Source organism: Coregonus lavaretus, assembly GCF_964263955.1.
Source record: "Coregonus lavaretus genome assembly, chromosome: 4".
Lineage (NCBI taxonomy): Eukaryota > Metazoa > Chordata > Actinopteri > Salmoniformes > Salmonidae > Coregonus > Coregonus lavaretus.
The window spans coordinates 36,070,160-36,093,593 of NC_139991.1; the positions used below are offsets into that span (position 1 = coordinate 36,070,160).

Below are 23,434 nucleotides of genomic sequence, written 5' to 3' on the forward strand. Positions count from 1 at the left end.
AGCAGACCAGCGGAGCCGGGACGGCCCACCCTTCAACAGAGAGGTGATGGGAGCTGCGACCTAGCCTCCAGGCTAGCTCCCTTCGAACGTCCTCTCGCAGGTGGCACCGGAAGTGGTCGATGAGGGCCCGCTCTTTCCACCAGGACCCAGCCGCTAGATTCCTGAACTCCAGTGAAAAGTCCTGCGTTGTCCTTGTCCCCTGCCTCAAATAGACCAGACCTTCGCCCACCTCTCTCCCTTCGGGAGAGTGATCGAAGACTGCCCCGAAGAGGCGAGCGAACTCCCCGTCGTTGTCCCACTCCAGGGCTTTGCCCGAGAGGCAGGAGATGAGGGTGGACGCCTTCTCTCGCTCCGAGGTAGCCGGGCTGATGGTGTAGAAATAGAGGTCCATCTGCAGGAGGAAACCCTGGCAGGACCAGGATTCACAGGACCAGGCAATATGTTTTCACTCCTCAATTGTCCAGTGTTGGTGATCGCGTGCCCACTGGAGCTGCTTCTTATTTTTAGCTGATAGGAGTGGAACCCGGTGTGGTCGTTTGCTGCAATAGCCCAGCCGTGACCAAGACCGAAGAGTTGTGCGTTCTGCACCATTCTCGGTAAGTCCTAGACACTGTCGTGCGTGAAAAGCCCAGGAGGCCGGCCATTTCTGACATACTGGAACCGGCGCGCCTGGCACCGACGATCATACCATGCTCAAAGTTGCATAGGTCACTCGTTTTGCACATTCTAATGTTCAATCGAACAGTAACTGAATGCCTTGATGCCTGTCTGCCTGCTTTATGTAGGAATCCACAGCCTACGTGACTCACTGTCTGCAGGAGCGAACCATTGGTTTACCTAATAAACTAATATGTTATGTCTATATCTATCTATCATTAGGCTGTATGTGTTTTTTAGGCCTATTGTAAATGTGTATTATTGTAGTGTCACCATTTTCATTGCAAAAATAAATACAAATACAAACATAACATTGACAGAGGTAATGAACTGTTGTTATGTTGGGTACCTACTGACCAAAAAAAGGATGTTATGAAAAAAAATGTATTGCTAAAATAAAGGTTTAAGGAAATACAGGCAGACACCACATTACTATCGACAAAACAGCTCACTCGATCAAGCCTGATGGTCTTGGAAGTATAAAAGCTAAACTTGTTTTCATGTAATAAAGAAAAGCTTGAAAAGGTAGTGGAGTAAGATAATGTCTTAGTGTTTTGTCAAGAATCAAATACTTTACCTTGTATGCAGTAGAAATCACATTATTGTGGGAGCACCTCCTCTAAGAGTATAAATTAGGGATTTGAATCCTAAGTAACCTGCCTACACATTGTTTGAAGTACAATAGACCAACATAGCTACTGTAGTAGGTCAAAGCTGTGTGCTGGAAAACCTTGGTAAAGCATGGGTGGAGTAAGCATTGTTGTGCTCATGTGAATTTCCTTTATTTTTCTGCTTCAGACTAATGCCTACTTTTCATTTAGAATGTCGGTTTTTGTTTTTAATAGTACTGCTTTTGGTCAGAGCTTTATATCGTATCTGATGACTGTCTGAAAGTGGGGATTTAACCCATCATTAACTGCCCACATGTTGAGTGTTGTTCTGCTTCCCCCTCGGTGTGTGTGTGTGTGCGTGCGTTCGTGCACGCACGTGTGTTTTTGTGTGTATCTGTACTCTGCACTCATTAGCTGTTATATCAACAGGGTATTCAAGGACCCTCTGGACCTCCAGGAGACAAAGGAATAGCAGGCGAGCCAGTAAGTCAATCTCTCCATCTCCCCCTCTCCTTCTACTGTCTCTCTCTTCTACTACTTTCTCCATCACCTTTCTCTCAATCTCCTCTCTCTCCATCTTCTCCCTTTTCTCTCTCCATTATATTTTCTCCCCATTCATCTCCTCAACCCCATCTCATCTCCTTTTCTTCATATGCCTTTCTACCTCTCCATCCTCAATAAATTGCCTCCACTTCTCTTTCACACTCTCTCATCTGTCTGCATATCAATGTCTCGCCATCACCCCCCCCCACCCCTCTCTCTCTCTTACACACTCTACTCACTCTTTATTCCCATTGTTTGTCTATTAAAGATGTATTAGTATGTATTAAAGGTATTAAAAGTAGTATGTATGGGTGCCAGGTAGCCTAGCGGTTAAAAGTGTTGGGCCAGTAACTGAAAGGTCACTGGATCTAATCTCTGAGCCAACTAGGTGAAAAATCTGTCGATGTGCCCTTGAACAAGGCATTTAACCATAACTTCTCCTTTAAGTCGCTCTGGATAAGAGCGTCTGCTAAATGACAAAACATTAAATGTAAAGGTTTCCTCCCGGGGAGCCAGGGACGTATCTCATAGTTCACACATCAAATCAAATTTTATTTGTCACATGTGCCAAATACAAAAGGTGAAATGCTTACTTACAAGCCCTTAACCAACAATGCAATTTTAAGAAAATAGAATTAAGAAATATTTACTAAATAAACTAAAGTAAAATAACAATAATGAGGCTATATACAGGGGGTACCGGTACCGAGTCAATGTACGGGGGTACAGGTTAGTTGAGGTAATTTGTACATGTAGGAAGGGGTAAAGTGACTATGCATAGATAATAAACAGCGAGTAGTAGCAGGTGTCAATGCAAATAGTCCGAGTGGCCATTTGATTAATTGTTCAGCAGTCCTATGGCTTGGGGGTAGAAGCTGTTAAGGAGCCTTTTGGACCTAGACTTGGCACTCCGGTACCGCTTGCCATGCGGTAGCAGAGAGAACAGTCTATGATTTGGGTGACTGGAGTCTTTTGGCTTTCCTCTGACACCGCCTAGTATATAGGTCCTGGATGGTAGGAAGCTTGGCCCCAGTGATGTACTGGGCTGTACGCACTACCCTCTGCAGCGCCTTACGGTCGGATGCCGAGCAGTTGCCATACCAGGCGGTGATGCAACCGGTCAGGATGCTCTCGATGGTGCAGCTGTAGAACTTTTTGAGGATCTGGGGACCCATGCCAAATATTTTTAGTCTCCTGAGGGGGAAAATACATTGGTGATGTGGACACCAAGGAACTTGAAACTCTCGACCCGCTCCACTACAGCCCTGTCGACGTGAATGCGGGTGTGTTCGGCCCTCCTTTTCCTGTAGTCCACAATCATCTCCTTTGTCTTGCTCACGTTGAGGGAAAGGTTGTTGTCCTGGCACCACACTGCCAGGTCACCGACCTCTTCCCTATAGGCTGTCTCATCGTTGTCGGGGATCAGGCCTACCACCGTTGTGTCGTCAGCAAACTTAATGATGGTGTTGGAGTCGTGCTTGGCCACGCAGTCGTGGGTGAACAGGGAGTACAGGAGGGGACTAAGCACTCACCCCTGAGGGGCCCCCGTGTTGAGGATAAGCATGGCAGATGTGTTATTGCCTACCCTTACCACCTGGGGGTGGCCTGTCAGGAAGTCCAGGATCCAGTTGCAGAGGGAAGTGTTTAGTCCCAGGGTCCTGAGCTTAGTGATGAGCTTCGTGGGCACTATGGTGTTGAACGCTGAGCTGTAGTCAATGAACAGCATTCTCATATAGTTATTCAGGCCTGGATTCAATCCGATCGCGCTTTGTCGTTTATGTACCATTTAAAAGTAATTTGTGATTGAGTCGGTATATGCAGCGTTAACCGTGAATGGCCTCCTCACAAACGCAGGAACATTGCCTTTCAAAGGTGCATGATCGGATCTTTCCGCTGATCAGATTGAATCCTGGCTTTATTCTATTATTATTTATGTGTTAATTATTATGTATTATATTATTTATTCTCGCTATATTCTAGTCCAATATGTTTGCTTCTGTTGTGAGTGTTTGTATGTGTTATATATCTGTCATTCACATTAAAAGCAAGTCTGATAACATTTACATTTACATTTACGTCATTTAGCAGACGCTCTTATCCAGAGCGACTTACAAATTGGTGCATTCACCTGATAGCCAGTGGGATAACCACTTTACAATATGTTATTTTGTATTTTATTTTTATTTTTTGGGGGGTGGGGTGGGGTAAGGGGGGGTAGAAGGATTACTTTATCCTATCCCAGGTATTCCTTAAAGAGGTGGGGTTTCAAGTGTCTCCAGAAGGTGGTGAGTGACTCCACTGTCCTGGCGTCGTGAGGGAGCTTGTTCCACCATTGGGGTGCCAGAGCAGCGAACAGTTTTGACTGGGCTGAGCGGGAACTGTGCTTCCGCAGAGGTAGGGGGGCCAGCAGGCCAGAGGTGAATGAACGCAATGCCCTCGTTTGGGTGTAGGGACTGATCAGAGCCTGAAGGTACGGAGGTGCCGTTCCCCTCACAGCTCCGTAGGCAAGCACCATGGTCTTGTAGCAGATGCGAGCTTCAACTGGAAGCCAGTGGAGTGTACGGAGGAGCGGGGTGACGTGAGAGAACTTGGGAAGGTTGAACACCAGATGGGCTGCTGCATTCTGGATGAGTTGTAGGGGTTTAATGGCACAGGCAGGGAGCCCAGCCAACAGCGAGTTGCAGTAATCCAGACGGGAGATGACAAGTGCCTGGATTAGGACCTGTGCCGCTTCCTGTGTAAGGCAGGGTCGTACTCTCTGAATGTTGTAGAGCATGAACCTACAGGATCGGGTCACCGCCTTGATGTTAGCGGAGAACCTCAGGGTGTTGTCCAGGGTCACGCCAAGGCTCTTCGCACTCTGGGAGGAGGACACAACGGAGTTGTCAACCGTGATGGCGAGATCATGGAACGGGCAGTCCTTCCCCGGGAGGAAGAGCAGCTCCATCTTGCCGAGGTTCAGCTTGAGGTGGTGATCCGTCATCCACACTGATATGTCTGCCAGACATGCAGAGATGCAATTCGCCACCTGGTTATCAGAAGGGGGAAAGGAGAAGATTAGTTGTGTGTCGTCTGCGTAGCAATGATAGGAGAGGCCATGTGAGGATATGACAGAGCCAAGTGACTTGGTGTATAGCGAGAATAGGAGAGGGCCTAGAACTGAGCCCTGGGGGACACCAGTGGTGAGAGCACGTGGTGCGGAGACAGATTCTCGCCACGCCACTTGGTAGGAGCGACCGGTCAGGTAGGACGCAATCCAAGAGTGAGCCGCGCTGGAGATACCCAACTCGGAGAGGATGGAGAGGAGGATCTGATGGTTCACAGTATCAAAGGCAGCAGACAGGTCTAGAAGGACAAGAGCAGAGGAGAGAGAGTTAGCTTTAGCATTGCGGAGAGCCTCTGTGACACAGAGAAGAGCAGTCTCAGTTGAATGACCAGTCTTGAAACCTGACTGGTTTGGATCAAGAAGGTCATTCTGAGAGAGATAGCAAGAGAGTTGGCTAAAGACGGCACGCTCAAGAGTTTTGGAGAGAAAAGAAAGAAGGGATACTGGTCTGTAGTTGTTGACATCAGAGGGATTGAGTGTTGGTTTTTTGAGAATGGGTGCAACTCTCGCTCTCTTGAAGACGGAAGGGACATAGCCAGCGGTCAAGGATGAGTTGATGAGCAAGGTGAGTTAAGGGAGAAGGTCACCAGAGATGGTCTGGAGAAGAGAGGAGGGGATAGGGTCAAGCGGGCAGGTTGTTGGGCGGCCGGCCGTCACAAGTCGCAAGATTTCATCTGGAGAGAGAGGGGAGAAAGAAGTCAAAGCATAGGGTAGGGCAGTGTGAGCAGGACCAGCAGTGTCATTTGACTTAACAAACGAGGATCGGATGTCGTCAACCTTCTTTTAAAAATTGTTGACGAAGTCATCCACAGAGAGGGAGGAGGGGGGGAAAGAGGATTCAGCAGGGAGGAGAAGGTGGCAAAGAGCTTCCTAGGGTTAGAGGCAGATGCTTGGAAAGTAAGCGTTCTAAATGTGGTGTGTCTATGCTTCCCCTCCATAAGTTAGTTTTTTGCATCTTTTTACTTTCGCTTATGTTCCAAACAGCTGAAAACATTATATTTGGTTTATTGAAAATATATTTCACAGCAGTTTAGATGGTACAATGCTTCTCTACTCTAGACATTGCTTGTTTTTTCACAAACTGAAATCAGGCGAACATTTTAGAGATTTGGTAACCAGGAAATAGCAGAGCTATTTCTACAAATGGCACCTTTAAAGGGGCAATCTTTTGTTCAAACAATAACAAGGCGATGGAGCTGGAGAAATGTAACCACTCTCACATTCATAGACAGAGCAAAGGATGCAAGGACTGACCATCCATGATACAAAAAATATAATTTTAACCATGTTTTGTTTACAATTACGTTGTTTCCCAAAAAACAAACAAGCTTATATGTTGGGTTCTGATGGGGTACAACAGTTGAACTTAGCTCATGAGGCATTCATAAGGTATATTCTCCAATGATCAATGAGTATATATATCATTATTTAAAAGTCCAAAAATTGATATACCAATGATTGCAAATTGTCCCTTTAAACTCTAGCACATAATATACCAATACCAAGGACCTGGATTGACAGTTGCCCTGCTCTAACTTAACTAAACCATGTTAAAAATTCCAATAGCAGTGTGTTTTCAATAAAAAGTTATTTGTTTTCTCGGAAAATCCCTATTTTGGTATGTCCCAGGTCATGTTTGTCCCAACTTCTAGGAAGATTTTAACCAACTTAACCCCAACAATTTCCCATGTTTTAAAGTAACTTGTCAGTGAAAATCTCACTTTTAAAAGTTAATATTCTGTTGATTTATACCCAAATAATGTTGTTGACATTTACTCATATTGGTGGCCAAAGCATATGTTGGAGGAAAAACTCTTTAAAAACCCTACCTCAAGCTTGTATCTCAAACAGACTGTTTCAAAAATACTTGCTATTTCCTTATAGAGTATGATGTCATACTCCTGAGGAGGATGAGCTGGCCAATCAGCGGTCTACTCTCATTAATATTTTTTATGACCGCTACACCCACACCACTCTGTTGTTGGGGTACGGCCACACCATTCCAACACAAAAAAGCTGCTTTTTAACGTACTTAATGAAAACACTGGACAGTTAACCAAGTTAAGATTTTTTTGTAATTCATGTTCATTTGTCCCTCAGGTTTAAGGTCAACCCTGTAATGTGAACTGAACTTTCGTTTTAATATGGTAAAACTAATCCTTTTAAAATTATTTTTTCAAAAGAAACATTGAACATCTAATAGTCAAATCATAGTGTAAAAGTTATACTTTTTTGGGCCATTTTTTGTGGTGGAGGTAAACTGAGCTTGTGGAGCATAACACATCAACCCTGCTACCCCTAGATAGATAGGCTAGAAATGTTTAAACAAGTAACATTTTTTGTTAAGCTTGCATTCAATTGCCCCTCCCTGTTGCAGACAAAAAGCTTAAATTCCCCCTGTCATGAGGGGAGTTATGGCTGATTTAAGATGAAATCGTCAAACCTGTTACGGTAAATCCTGTTACTTTAATTGTCACGTTTATAGTAATTTTTCTTAATGTAACCTCTTGAGATGGGAAAACATGTTTGCTATGAGGTTTAACGTGCTCTTTCTGACAAAATGTTAAAATAACGTTAAATAAATCAATAACTCTATTAATTTAATGACAACATTTTAGCCATAAATTAGATTTCTTCAGGGTTTTTTGAAGGACACTGCCTAACTGAAATGCCAAAAATATCAATGCTTCTTACCTTATCATAATCCCCAAAACATAATTTGCAAGGATGTGAAGAAGTTTTGTATTGCAATATTTTTTGCTATTGTTTCCAACCTCGCAAATGAAAACCAATCATAATTCAGGAGGTTGTTCTCACAACAACAGACAGACATTTAGTTGCTAAATGCTTATTTTCTATAAAAATTCTAATTAGCAGCTTTGTGCAGCATTCTAAAATGTGGATTTCTATTCCATTTGGTATATAATTAAAATATGGTGTTAGTTGCAGGCATTGTCTTCCAACAGGCCTATTGCTTATTATGCAGTAGGCCTTTGATGCTGCGGGTATGGGTGTGGTTGGAGGCGTGTCCAACCTACAGGTGCCATCTTGAACTGCTTTTAAAATTGTATAAAACTTTATCCGATTTCATGGTATCCAATTGTGTCATTATGACCTTATCTCATTGCCGCAACTCCCCAACTTGCTCGGGAGAGGCGAAGATCGGGACATGCGTCCTCCGAAGCATGCTCCACCAAGCCGTGCTGCTTCTTATTCACACTACTCACTAAGTCAGACAAACCAATGTGTTGGATGGGACACTGACCCTAGTCAGCTTGCAGGCGCCCTGTCCACCACAAGGAGTCGGCTAGGGGTTGCCAGCCCTATCCTCCCCTAACTGGTGCTATGCCAATTGTGCACCGCCCTTGGAACTTCCGGTCACAGCCAGCTGTGACACCCCTCTGCACTTTGGGAGCCCCCAAAGATAGCATTGTTTGCCGTGTGCTTATGCTGCGTTCATAACCAAGTTGGAACGTGGTATTTACCACATACGACTGGGAAAAATACACTTGAACGCCCCTCCAATTGGTAATTACTTGTGGGAAACTCGACTATCATCCCTGAGTTCCGACTTTATTTAACCTTTATTTAAGCAGGGAGTCATGCTGAGACCCCGGTCTCTTTCGCAGATAAGACCTGCATGAACAAATCAATAAACAACAATTACACTATGCATATCTATATACCCATCAATTATACAATACATGAAAAGCAAACACAAAACACAAAACACGAAAAGCAAAACATAATCATATGAAACAAACACATTCGTCACAAAGACACCACTAGACAAGTAGTTATGGGGGAAATTTGACAGAATTAGTTCAATCAGTGAGGAGTTTGCTGGGGAAAACAATTCCAAATCAAATCAAATCAAATTTTATTGGCCACATGCGCCGAATACAACAGGTGCAGACATTACAGTGAAATGCTTACTTACAGCCCTTAACCAACAGTGCATTTATTTTTAACAAAAAAGTAAAAATAAAACAACAACAAAAAAAGTGTTGAGAAAAAAAAAGTAAAATAAAATAACAGTAGGGAGGCTATATATACAGGGGGGTACTGGTGCAGAGTCAATGTGCGGGGGCACCGGCTAGTTGAGGTAGTTGAAGTAATATGTACATGTGGGTAGAGTTAAAGTGACTATGTATAAATAATTAACAGAGTAGCAGCAGCGTAAAAGGATGGGGTGGGGGGGCAGTGCAAATAGTCCGGGTAGCCATGATTAGCTGTTCAGGAGTCTTATGGCTTGGGGGTAGAAGCTGTTGAGAAGTATTTTGGACCTAGACTTGGCACTCCGGTACCGCTTGCCGTGCGGTAGCAGAGAGAACAGTCTATGACTAGGGTGGCTGGAGTCTTTGACAATTTTGAGGGCCTTCCTCTGACACCGCCTGGTATAGAGGTCCTGGATGGCAGAAAGCTTGGCCCCAGTGATGTACTGGGCCGTACGCACTACCCTCTGTAGTGCCTTGCGGTCGGAGGCCAAGCAGTTGCCATACCAGGCGGTGATGCAACCAGTCAGGATGCTCTCGATGGTGCAGCTGTAGAATTTTTTGAGGATCTGAGGACCCATGCCAAATATTTTCAGTCTCCTGAGGGGGAATAGGCTTTGTCGTGCCCTCATCACGACTGTCTTGGTGTGTTTGGACCATGATAGTTTGTAGGTGATGTGGACACCAAGGAACTTGAAGCTCTCAACCTGTTCCACTACAGCCCCGTCGATGAGAATGGGGGCGTGCTCAGTCCTCTTTTTATTCCTGTAGTCCACAATCATCTCCTTTGTCTTGGTCACGTTGAGGGAGAGGTTGTTGTCCTGGCACCACACGGCCAGGTCTCTGACCTCCTCCCTATAGGCTGTCTCATCGTTGTCGGTGATCAGGCCTACCACTGTTGTGTCGTCGGCAAACTTAATGATGGTGTTGGAGTCGTGTCTGGCCATGCAGTCATGGGTGAACAGGGAGTACAGGAGGGGACTGAGCACGCACCCCTGAGGGGCCCCCGTGTTGAGGATCAGTGTGGCAGATGTGTTGTTACCTACCCTTACCACCTGGGGGCGGCCCGTCAGGAAGTCCAGGATCCAGTTGCAGAGGGAGGTGTTTAGTCCCAGGATCCTTAGCTTAGTGATGAGCTTTGAGGGCACTATGGTGTTGAATGCTGAGCTGTAGTCAATGAATAGCATTCTCACATAGGTGTTCCTCTTGTCCAGGTGGGAAAGGGCAGTGTGGAGTGCAATAGAGATTGCATCATCTGTGGATCTGTTGGGGCGGTATGCAAATTGGAGTGGGTCTAGGGTTTCTGGGATAATGCTGTTGATGTGAGCCATGACCAGCCTTTCAAAGCACTTCATGGCTACAGACGTCAGTGCTACGGGTCGGTAGTCATTTAGGCAGGTTATCTTAGAGTCCTTGGGCGTGGGGACTATGGTGGTCTGCTTGAAACATGTTGGTATTACAGACTCAGTCAGGGACATGTTGAAAATGTCAGTGAAGACACTTGCAAGTTGGTCAGCACATGCTCGGAGTACACGTCCTGGTAATCCGTCTGGCTCTGCGGCCTTGTGAATGTTGACCTGCTTAAAAGTCTTACTCACATCGGCTACGGAGAGCGTGATCACATAGTCATCCGGAACAGCTGGTGCTCTCATGCATGATTCAGTGTTGCTTGCCTCGAAGCTAGCATAGAAGTGGTTTAGCTCGTCTTGTACGCTTGTGTCACTGGGCAGCTCGCAGCTGTGCTTCCCTTTGTAGTCTGTAATAGTTTTCTATCCCTGCCACATCCGACGAGCGTCAGAGCCAGTGTAGTACGATTCAATCTTAGCCCTGTATTGACTCTTTGCCTGTTTGATGGTTCGTCGGAGGGCATAGCGGGATTTCTAATAAGCGTCCGGGTTAGAGTCCCGCTCCTTGAAAGTGGCAGCTCTACCCTTTAGCTCAGTGCGGATGTTTCCTGTAATCCATGGCTTCTGGTTGGGGTATGTACGTACGGTCACTGTGGGGACGACATCATCGATGCACTTATTGATGAAGCCAGTGACTGATGTGGTGTACTCCTCAATGCTATCTGAAGAATCCCGGAACATGTTCCAGTCTGTGCTAGCAAAACAGTCCTGTAGCTTAGCATCTGCGTCATCTGACCACTTTTTTATTAACCGAGTCACTGGTGCTTCCTGCTTTAGTTTTTGCTTGTAAGCAGGAATCAGGAGGATAGAGTTATGGTCAGATTTGCCAAATGGAGGGCGAGGGAGAGCTTTGTATGCGTCTCTGTGTGTGGAGTAAAGGTGGTCTAGAGTTTTTTTTCCTCTGGTTGCACATTTAACATGCTGGTAGAAATTAGGTAGAACGGATTTAAGTTTCCCTGCATTAAAGTCCCCGGCCACTAGGAGCGCTGCATCTGGATGAGCGTTTTCCTGTTGATTTATGGCCTTATACAGCTCATTCAGTGCAATCTTAATGCCAGCATTGGTTTGTGGTGGTAAATAGACAGCTATGAAAAATATAGATGAAAACTCTCTTGGTAAATAGTGTGGTCTACAGCTTATCATAAGATACTCTACCTCAGGCGAGCAAAACCTTGACTTCCTTAGTATTTGATTTTGTGCACCAGCTGTTGTTTACAAATATACACAGACCGCCACCCCTTGTCTTACCGGAGTCAGCCGTTCTATCCTGCCGATGTAGCGTATAGCCCGCTAGCTGTATGTTATCCATGTCGTCGTTCAGCCACGATTGGTTGAAACATAAGATATTACAGTTTTTAATGTCCCGTTGGTAGGATAACCGTAATCTTAGGTCATCCAATTTGTTCTCCAATGATTAAAGATTGGCTAATAGGATTGATGGGAGCGGCAGTTTACTCGCTCGCCGTCGGATCCTTACAAGGCACCCCGACCTACGTCCACGATATCTCCGTCTCTTCCTCATGCGAATGACGGGGATTTGGGCCTTGTCGGGTGTCTGTATGATATCCTTCGCGGCCGCCTCGTTGAAGAAAAAATCTTCGTCCATTACGAGGTGAGTAATCGCTGTCCTGATATCCAGAAGCTCTTTTTGGTTATAAGAGACGATGGCAGAAACATTATGTACAAAATAAATTATAAATAACGCGGAAAAACACACATAATAGTACAATTGGTTAGAGGGCTGTAAAACGGCAGCCATCTTCTCCGGCGCTGTTCTATCGGTTGAAGTCAAGACTTCTCCCACATGCTGACCTCTGATGTCACCTACATTTTCTGCAGTTACAGTTGAAGTCGGAAGTTTACATACACCTTAGCCAAATACATTTAAACTCAGTTTTTCACAATTCTTGACTTTTAATCCTAGTAAAAAAAAGTCTGAAGTTTACATACAGTTATGTTGGAGTCATTAAAACTTCTTTTTCAACCACTCCACACATTTCTTGTTAACAAACTATAGTTTTGGCAAGTCAGTTAGGACATCTACTTTGTGTATGACACAAGTAATATTTCCAACAATTGTTTACAGACAGATTATTTCACATAATTCACTGTATCACAATTCCATACACTAAGTTGATTGTGCCTTTAAACAGCTTGGAAAATTCCAGAAAATGATGTCACGGCTTTAGAAGCTTCTGATAGGCTAATTGACATCATTTGAGTCAATTGGATGTGTACCTGTGGATGTATTTCAATGCCTACCTTGAAGCTCAGTGCCTCTGTGCTTGACATCATGGGAAAATCAAAAGAAATCAGCCAAGACCTCAGAAAAACAAATAGTAGACCTCCACAAGTCTGGTTCATCCTTGGGAGCAATTTCCAAACGCCTGTAGGTACCACGTTCATCTGTACAAACAATAGTATGCAAGTATAAACACCATGGGACCACGCCTAGAGTCTCCTAGAGATGAACGTACTTTGGTGTGAAAAGTGCAAATCAATCCCAGAACAACAGCAAAGGACCTTGTGAAGATGCTGGAGGAAACAGGTTCAAAAGTATCTATATCCACAGTAAAACGAGTCCTATATCGTCATAACCTGAAAGGCCGCTCAGCAATGAAGAAGCAACTGCTCCAAAACCGCCATAAAAAAGCCAGACTACGGTTTGCAACTGCACATGGGGACAAAGATCGTAATTTTTGGAGAAATGTCCTCTGGTCTGATGAAACAAAAATAGAACTGTTTGGCCATAATGACCATCGTTATATTTGGAGGCAAAACGGAGTGGCTTGCAAGCCGAAGAACACCATCCCAACCGTGAAGCACGGACGTCGTAATGTCACGATTGTCATTGTCACGATCGTCGTAATGAGTGGACCAAGGCGCAGTGTGAAATGCGTACATCTTTTATTGAGTACTATTAACAATAACAAAACGAAACGTGAAGTCCTCGGTCATAAACACAAACCTACACGGAACAAGATCCCACAAAAGACAAGTGCACAACAGGCTGCCTAAGTATGGTTCCCAATCAGAGACAACGAGCCACAGCTGTCTCTAATTGGGAACCACCCCGGCCAACATAGAAACACATAAACTAGAACAAGAACATAGAAAACGAAACATAGAACCTAACACCCAGAAACTAACACATAGAAACTAACACCCTGGCTCAACATATAAAAGTCCCCAGAGCCAGGGCGTGACAGTACCCCCCCCCAAAGGCGCGGACTGCGACCGCGCCAACTAAACCCAACAGGGGAGGGGCCGGGTGGGCATTCCGCCTCGGAGGCGGATCCGGCTCTGGGCGTGACCACCACCCTCTAACTAACCCCCCGTAGCGCCCCTGGTCTGGTCTGGCCCCGCTGGCTGGAGCTGGACGGGACATCGGTGGAGCGGATTGCTTAGGCTCCGGTGTGGAGCAGCTGACCGGTACCTGACCAGGCACCGGTGAAACAGGCACGGGCTGTGCCGGACTGACGACGCGCACCACAGGCTTGGTGCGGGGAGCAGGAACGGGCCGGACCGGGCTGACGACGCGCACCACTGCCTTGGTGCGGGGAGCAGGAACAGGCCGGACCGGGCTGGCGACGCGCACCACTAGCTTAGTGCGGGGAGCAGGAACGGGCCGGACCGGTCTGACGACGCGCACCACTGGCGTGGTGCGGGGAGCAGGAACGGGCCGGACCGGGCTGGCGACGCGCACCACTGGCTTGGTGCGGGGAGCAGGAACGGGCCGGACCGGGCTGGCGACGCGCACCACAGGCTTGGTGCTAGGGGCAGGAACAGGCCGGGCCGGGCTGGCGACGCGCACCCCAGGCTTGGTGCGAGGGGCAGGAACAGGCCGGGCCGGGCTGGCGACGCGCACCCCAGGCTTGGTGCGAGGGGCAGGAACAGGCCGGGCCGGGCTGACGACGCGCACCACAGGCTTGGTGCGAGGAGCATGAACAGGCCGGGCCGGGCTGGCGACGCGCACCACAGGCTTGGTGTGAGGGACAGGAACAGGGTGGACCGTACTGGGAACACACACCACTGGCCTTGTGCGGGGATCAACTGAAAAAGCATGTGCGAGCAAAGAGGTCTACAAACCTGACTCAGTTACACCAGCTCTGTCAGGAGGAATGGGCCAAAATTCCCCCAACTTATTGTGGGAAGCTTGTGGAAGGCTACCCGAAACGTTTGACCCAAGTTAAACAATTTAAAGGCAATGCTACCAAATACTAATTGAGTGTATGTAACTTCTGACCCACTGGGAATGTGATGAAAGAAATAAAAGCTGAAATAAATAATTATCTCTACTATTATTCTGACATTTCACATTCTTAAAATAAAGTGGTAATCCTAAATGACCTAACACAGGGAATATTTACTAGGATTAAATGTCAGGAATTGTGAAAAACTGAGTTTAAATGTATTTGGCTAAGGTGTATGTAAACTTCCGACTTCAACTGTTGCTCCTTAAGGAACCAAGCTTGTTCCATACACTGTTTATGCCTTCAGTAGTGTTGGGAATTAATTTAATCCATAGAAGGGTCATTTGGAGAAAGGATTGTTGATATACTGTACATTCAACATTTGTATCTAAAAGCATAATTGAGAGATAATTCATCAACATTGGCATATTTATGACATTTTGGCCTTACCCAGGTCTCCTTTAAGACTCCATAATGTTCCATCTTTAGGTAATACTAAGCAAACATTGGTGTAATATTAAGCTTTTCTGCTTGCTCTGTAGTATGAGTAGTATTTTGATTTTTTTTAATCAAATATTACATTAATTAATATTGAAAAATGTAAACATGAATATTGCATATTGTTGAACATAATATACTCTACCAGCATATCAAATCTCCAGAGTGGGATCTCTGCTACTTTTAGAGTTATGGCCCATTTTATGCAGAGAAATTGGTATAGTAGGCAATGTAACCAATCACAGCCCTTTTACTTGCGTCAAATCAAATCAAATCAAATTGTATTGGTCACATGCGCCGAATACAACAGGTGCAGACATTACAGTGAAATGCTTACTTACAGCCCTTAACCAACAGTGCATTTATTTTTAACAAAAAAGTAAAAATAAAACAACAACAAAAAAAGTGTTGAGAAAAAATAACAGAAGTAAAATAAAATAACAGTAGGGAGGCTATATATACAGGGGGGTACCGGTGCGGAGTCAATGTGCAGGGGCACCGGCTAGTTGAGGTAGTTGAAGTAATATGTACATGTGGGTAGAGTTAAAGTGACTATGCATAAATAATTAACAGAGTAGCAGCAGCGTAAAAAGGATGGGGTGGGGGGGGCAGTGCAAATAGTCCGGGTAGCCATGATTAGCTGTTCAGGAGTCTTATGGCTTGGGGGTAGAAGCTGTTGAGAAGTATTTTGGACCTAGACTTGGCACTCCGGTACCGCTTGCCGTGCGGTAGCAGAAAGAACAGTCTATGACTAGGGTGGCTGGAGTCTTTGACAATTTTGAGGGCCTTCCTCTGACACCGCCTGGTATAGAGGTCTTGGATGGCAGGAAGCTTGGCCCAGTGATGTACTGGGCCGTACGCACTACCCTCTGTAGTGCCTTGCGGTCGGAGGCCAAGCAGTTGCCATACCAGGCGGTGATGCAACCAGTCAGGATGCTCTCGATGGTGCAGCTGTAGAATTTCTTGAGGATCTGAGGACCCATGCCAAATCTTTTCAGTCTCCTGAGGGGGAATAGGCTTTGTCGTGCCCTCTTCACGACTGTCTTGGTGTGTTTGGACCATGATAGTTAGTTGGTGATGTGGACACCAAGGAACTTGAAGCTCTCAACCTGTTCCACTACAGCCCCGTCGATGAGAATGGGGGCGTGCTCAGTCCTCTTTTTTTTCCTGTAGTCCACAATCATCTCCTTTGTCTTGGTCACGTTGAGGGAGAGGTTGTTGTCCTGGCACCACACGGCCAGGTCTCCTACCTCCTCCCTATAGGCTGTCTCATCGTTGTCGGTGATCAGGCCTACCACTGTTGTGTCGTCGGCAACCTTAATGATGGTGTTGGAGTCGTGCCTGGCCATGCAGTCATGGGTGAACTGAGAGTACAGGAGGGGACTGAGCACGCACCCCTGAGGGGCCCCCGTGTTGAGGATCAGTGTGGCAGATGTGTTGTTACCTACCCCTACCACCTGGGGGCGGCCCGTCAGGAAGTCCAGGATCCAGTTGCAGAGGGAGGTGTTTAGTCCCAGGATCCTTATTTTAGTGATGAGCTTAGAGAGCTCATTGCGCATCCTGCAAATTACCAGCAGAGGGCGACCATTTTCAAACCATTTTCATATTCACTCTGTTGGTAATGCTTACAAATTGGATCATAACTCTAAAAGTAGCAGTGATCCCATTCTGGAACTTTGATATGCCAGTAGAGTATATTATGTTCAAAAACATTGTAGTGAGCCTGGGTTATAAGCACGGATATCGACTCTGCCACTTGAGCATGCTTTTGTGGCACGCTGGGCTTCGGGCCAGAAAGTTGTGGGTTCGAGCCACGCTCCCTGCCTGTTTCATTACATTGGTGTCAGAAGTGGGATCGCTACAATATATTGAAAAGTTAGCCAACTAAAAAAGGGTACAGTATATTTAAAAAATGCATGGTTTTATTTTTCAATATTCATACATTTGTATTCAAATCAAACTACTACTCATATTACAGAGCAAGCGATAAAGCTTCATATGACACCAATGTTTGCTTTGTAGCACCTACAGATGAAACATTATGTAGTCTTAAAGGAAGCCTGGTTAAGGCCAAAATGTCAGAAATATGCCAACTTTGATTAATTATCTCACAATTATGCTTTTAGATACAAATGTAAAATATATGTCAACCATCCTTACTCCAAAGGACCGTTCTATGGTTTACATTTTGTGAAAATCCAAAACATCATTGTCCTTTTTTGTTACAGTTTCATGAAGAATCACCCAAAACTGACTACTATAAACATACTGTACATTAGTTCAGATTCTCTCTCTCTCTCTCCTCTTTTCCTCTCTCGCTGCTAGCCAGATTATTCAGGACCTTGCTAAATACAATAATCAGCTAACAAATAAAAACAATTGTTTGGAGGAAATGATGACAAAGTGAAAATAAGCTAAACTTCACAAAGCGAACTATCCCTTTGCCAATACAGTATCATGACTAAAAGAAAGCGATTACAAAGAGGAAGTGACTGAAGGGAGTATAGTATGTTTGGCAGATCTGGGGTCAGATTTGAGCACATGAGTGTCTCTGGGACTCTGTGGTCCATGTACAGTATATTGAGTGATAAAATAATGTTGTCTCCTATATGACCGAATTTTGTTATATTTTTACATATGGAGAGATTGCCACGTTTCACATTCATTTGCAGTATAGTTAGGGAAGATTTGGGTAAGGTGCATTAACCCTTGTGTCTAGGAAACCATACACACAATTTATCATTTGACCAAATATTTATGACGAGGTCATAATTTCGTGGAGTCTGTGAAGGAAGAAACCAGATGGAAAAAGTGGTAAGCAAGTTAGGAAAAAAAAAAGATTTTCACCAAGTCAAATGCATTTATTGTGTTGGAGGTTTCATTATGCTTGTATCTAAACCAAAGTAGATCATTTTAAGATTATTCTATAAATCAGTTGGGGTCTCTATAAGCTTCAATATGAGGTCCTAAACTTAGCATGAAAGTACATCCTTGTAGGTGTGTGGGATAATATAGTCAAAATATTTGCCTTGGGGTAAGTTTAGCAAATGGCTGAGCCAATGGCAAGTTGAGCAAATGTAAGTGTTTTCTTCCCAGGCAAGTTGAGCCTGTCCCGCGGCTCAACTTAACCCATACCCAGGGTAAGTTGTGCCAAGAGACCACTATTTTTGGACAAGCTATGTTTTCACAATGGTAATGTTTACATGAATTCTGATTATTTCTAGGGATACACAAAATCCTGAAATATATGTAGATATCTTTGTTAGAAAGAATACTATATTTCCCTTGACGGAGTGATGCTTAATGTAAAAAATGGCTCAATTTACCCCACTCTCCCCTACTCATTTTTGGCCAGCACCTGTTCTCTTGTAACCTGATCCATCAATCTGACCTGACCGTAGCCCTCGTGAATCCATGTAGCGAAACAGAACGTAAACTCATGAGATTAGGATGGTTGAACAAAGATAGTTCTCATGTTGTTTGAGCACAAAAATGCATTGGTTTCTCTTATATGACCAAATCTCATCACCACTGTGTCTCTGCTCTATTTTCTAGGGACCCCCTGGGCCAGTGGGGACAATGGGGCCACTAGGAGAAATTGGTCTAAAGGTGAGAATTTACACATACAGTACACACACACATACACGCTCACACACTTTATTGCTCTCTCTCACATCGTCTGGTCTCATTAGTTAAATCAGGATGTGTGTGTAGCTACCTGTTTGTTCCTCCCACTGTAATGAATAATTGATTGATTGACAGATTTATTTGTCAGTTTAAAAAATACATATATACACAGTACATACTGTGCCTTCGGAAAATATTCACACCCCTTGACATTTTCCACATTTTGTTAGGTTACAGCCTTATTCTAAAATGGATTAAATTGTTTTCTTTCCTCATCAATCTACACACAATACCCCATAATGACAAAGCAAAAACAGTTTTTTAGAAATTTTTGCTAATAATACAATTTAAAAAACGGAAATATCACATTTACATAAGTATTCAGACCCTTTACTCAGTACTTTGTTGATGCACCTTTGGCAGCGATTACAGCCTCGAGTCTTCTGGGGTATGATGCTACAAACTTGGCACACCTGTATTTGGGGAGTTTCTCCCATTCTTCTCTGCAGATCCTCTCAAGCTCTGTCAGGTTGGATGGGGAGCATCGCTGCACAGCTTTTTTCAGGTCTCTCCAGAGATGTTCGATCGGGTTCAAGTCCGGGCTCTGGCTGGGCCACTCAAGGACATTCAGAGACTTGACCCGAAGCCACTCCTGCGTTGTCTTGGCTGTGTGCTTAGGGTCGTTGAGCGCTCCTGAGAGCTTTGGAGAAGGTTTTCATCAAGGATCTCTCTGTTCTTTGCTCCGTTCATCTTTCCCTCAATCCTGGCTAGTCTCCCAGTCCCTGCAGCTGAAAAACATCCCCACAGCATGATGCTGCCACCAACATGCTTCACTGTAGGGATGGTGCCAGGTTTCCGCCAGACGTGACGCTTGGCATTTTCCAAAGAAAAACAATTTTTCTGTCCATTAAAATAACATAAAATTGATCAGAAATACAGTGTAGACATCGTTAATGTTGTAAATGGCTATTGTAGCTGGAAACGGCAGATTTTTAATGGAATATCTACATAGGCGACCATCAGTCCTGTGTTCCAATTGCACGTTGTGGTTGTTAATCCAAGTTTATCATTTTAAAAGGCTAATTGATCATTAGAAAACCCTTTTGCAATTATGTTAGCACAGCTGAAAACTGTTGTGCTGATTAAAAAAGCAATAAAACTGGCCTTCTTGAGACAAGTTGAGTATCTGGAACATCACCAATTGTGGGTTCGATTACAGGCTCAAAATGGCCAGAAACAAATAACTTTCTTCTGAAACTCGTCAGTCTATTCTTGTTCTGAGAAATGAAGGCTAGTCCATGCGAGAAATTGCCAAGAATCTGAAGATCTTGTAAAATGCTGTGTACTACTCCCTTCACAGAACAGCGCAAACTGCCTCTAACCAGAATAGAAAGAGGAGTGGGAGGCCCCGGTGCACAACTGAGCAAGAGGACATATACATTAGAGTGTCTAGTTTGAGAAACAGGTGCCTCACAGGTCCTCAACTGGCAGCTTCATTAAATAGTACCCGCAAAACACCAGTCTCAACGTCAACAGTGAAGAGGCGACTCTGGGATGCTGACCTTCTAGGCAGAGTTGCAAAGAAAAATCCATATCTCAGACTGCCCATCTTAATCTTTTATTTTTATTGGCCAGTCTGAGACATGGCTTTTTCTTTGCAACTCTGCACTGTATTTGTGATCAATTTGATGTTACTTTAATGGACGCAAAAATTGTTCCTTCAAAAACAAGGAAGTTACAAAGATGCAGTGCCTTAGACCGCTGTGCCACTAGGGAAGCCTTGACATTCTTTTTAAAAACAAATCAAATCAAATTTTATTTGTCACATGCTTCGTAAACAACAGGTGTAGACTAACAGTGAAATACTTACTTACGGGTCCTTTTCCAACAATGCAGAGTTAGTGACAGAAATAGTGACACAAGGAATAAATTCACAGTGAATAATGAATAACAATAACGATTAAAAATAACATGGATATATACAGGGAATAACAGCACCAAGTCGATAAAATAGGTTATGGTTGGTATGGCTCTCAGTTGCTGTGGTTCTTTGTTCCACTCAACAACGCCAGTATATAAAAAGGTGTTCTTATGAAACAGACTCACATTCAAAACAGTAAATATTAGAGTGGCTGGCTCTGGTATTATTCAGGTGGACATCAGAATCAGAATCACCTTTATTCGCCAAGTATATTTACACATACCAGGAATTTGACTTAGTGAGAAGGTGCTGCCAGTAGCAGACAATATACACTGATATACTCTTTCCATGACATTGACTGACCAGGTGAATCCAGGTGAAAGCTATAGTCCCTTATTTATTTCACTTGTTAAATCCACTTCAATCAGTGTAGATGAAGGGGAGGAGACAGGTTAAAGAAGGATTTATAAGCCTTGACAAAATTGAGACATGGATTGTGTATGTGTGCCATTCAGAAGGTGAATGGGCAAGAAAATAGATTGAAGTGCCTTTGAACAGGGTATGGTAGTAGGTGCCAGGCACACCAATTTGTGTCAAGAACTGCAATGCCGTTGGGTTTCTCACACTCAACAGTTTCCCGTGTGTATCATGAATGATGGTCCACCATCCAAAGGACATCCAGCCAACTTGACACAACTGTGGGAAGCATTGGAGTCAACATGGGTCAGCGTTCCTGCGGAATGCTTTCGACAACTTGTAGAGTCAATGCCCCAACGAATTGAGGCTGTTCTGAGGGCAAAGGTGGGTGGGGGTGCTTAGTGTACAAACAGAATACACAGAATATACAATACCAGAACAGTAAACATAGAACAAAAAACATTAAACTCTGGAGTATAGGCTAAATTACAGTGGGAATGTACAATTTACAAGAGGCTATATCTACAGTTGAAGTCGGAAGTTTACATACACCTTAGCCAAATACATTTAAACTCAGTTTTTCACAATTCCTGACGTTTAATCCTAGTAAAAATTCCCTTAGGTCATTTAGGATCACCACTTTATTTTAAGAATGTGAAATGTCAGAATAATAGTAGAGAGAATGATTTATTTCATCTTTTATTTCTGTCATCACATTCCCAGTGAGTCAGAAATGTACATACACTCAATTAGTATTTGGTAGCGTTGCCTTTAAATTGTTTGACTTGGGTCAAACATTTCGGGTAGCCTTCCACAAGCTTCCCACAATAAATTGGGTGAATTTTGGCCCATTCCTCCTGACAGAGCTTGTGTAACTGAGTCAGGTTCGTAGGCCTCCTTGCTCGTACACACTTTTTCAGTTCTGCCCACAAATGTTCTCTAGGATTGAGGGCAGGGCTTTGTGATGGCCACTGCAATACCTTGACTTTGTTGTCCTTAAGCCATTTTGCCACTACTTTGGAAGTATGCTTGGGGTCATTGTCCATTTGGAAGACCCATTTGCGACCAAGCTTTAACTTCCTGACTGATGTCTTGAGATGTTGCTTCAATACATCCACATACTTTTCCTTCCTCATGATGCCATTTATTTTGTGAAGTGCACCAGTCCCTCCTGCAGCAAAGCACCCCCAGAGCATGATGCTGCCACCCCCGTGCTTCACGGTTGGGATGGTGTTCTTCGGCTTGCAAGCCACCCCGTTTTTCCTCCAAACATAACGATGGTCATTATGGCCAAACAGTTATATTTTTGTTTCATCAGACCAGAGGACATTTCTCCAAAAAGTACGATCTTTGTCCCCATGTGCAGTTGCAAACCGTAGTCTGGCTTTTTTATGGCGGTTTTGGAGCAGTTGCTTCTTCCTTGCTGAGCGGCCTTTCAGGTTATTTCGATATAGGACTCGTTTTTACTGTGGATATAGATACTTTTGTACCTGTTTCCTCCAGCATCTTCAGAAGGTCCTTTGCTGTTGTTCTGGGATTGATTTGCACTTTTCGCACCAAAGTACGTTCATCTCTAGGAGACAGAACGCGTCTCCTTCCTGAGCGGTATGACGGCTGCGTGATCCCATGGTGTTTATACTTGCATACTATTGTTTGTACAGATGAACGTGGTACCTTCAGGCATTTGGAAATTGCTCCCAAGGATGAACCAGACTTGTGGAGATCTACGATTTATTTTCTGAGGTCTTGGCTGATTTCTTTTGATTTTCCCATGATGTCAAGCAAAGAGGCACTGAGTTTGAAGGTAGGACTTCAAATACATCCACAGGTACACCTCTAATTGACTCAAATTATGTCAATTAGCCTATCAGAAGCTTCTAAAGCCATGACATCATTTTCTGGAATTTTCCAAGCTGTTTAAAGGCACAGTCAACTTCTTACCCACTGGAATTGTGATACAGTGAATTATAAGTGAAATAATCTGTCTGTAAACAATTGTTGGAAAAATGACTTGTGTCATGCACAAAGTAGATGTCCTAACCGACTTGCCAAAACTATAGTTTGTTAACAAGACATTTGTGGAGTGGTTAAAAAATTTGTTTTAATGACTCCAACCTAAGTGTATGTAAACTTCTGACTTCAACTGTACATGTATACAGTATACAGTGAGGGAAAAAAGTATTTGATCCCCTACTGATTTTGTACGTTTGCCCACTGACAGAGACATGATCAGTCTATAATTTTAATGCTAGGTTTATTTGAACAGTGAGAGACAGAATAACAACAACAAAATCTAGAAAAACGCATGTCAAAAATTTTATAAATTGATTTGCATTTTAATGAGGGAGATAAGTATTTGACTCACTGACAAATAAATGATCAGTCTATAATTTTAATGGTAGGTTTATTTGAACAGTGAGAGACAGAATAACAACAAAAAAATCCAGAAAAACGCATGTC

At 44.1% G+C, this 23,434-nt stretch overlaps 1 protein-coding gene across 1 annotated transcript in view; it reads left to right on the forward strand.

Annotated features, from left to right (window-relative positions):
* The window catches only part of col27a1a (collagen, type XXVII, alpha 1a), a gene marked incomplete at both ends in the record, with an annotated part of 366,083 nt that overhangs the window by 227,547 nt on the left and 115,102 nt on the right, over positions 1-23,434 (forward strand). Inside the window, 2 exons of the mRNA XM_084160593.1 lie at positions 1,698-1,751; positions 18,565-18,618. Of these exons, the coding sequence (XP_084016719.1) occupies positions 1,698-1,751; positions 18,565-18,618 (108 nt within the window). The remainder of the gene's footprint in view (positions 1-1,697; positions 1,752-18,564; positions 18,619-23,434) is intronic.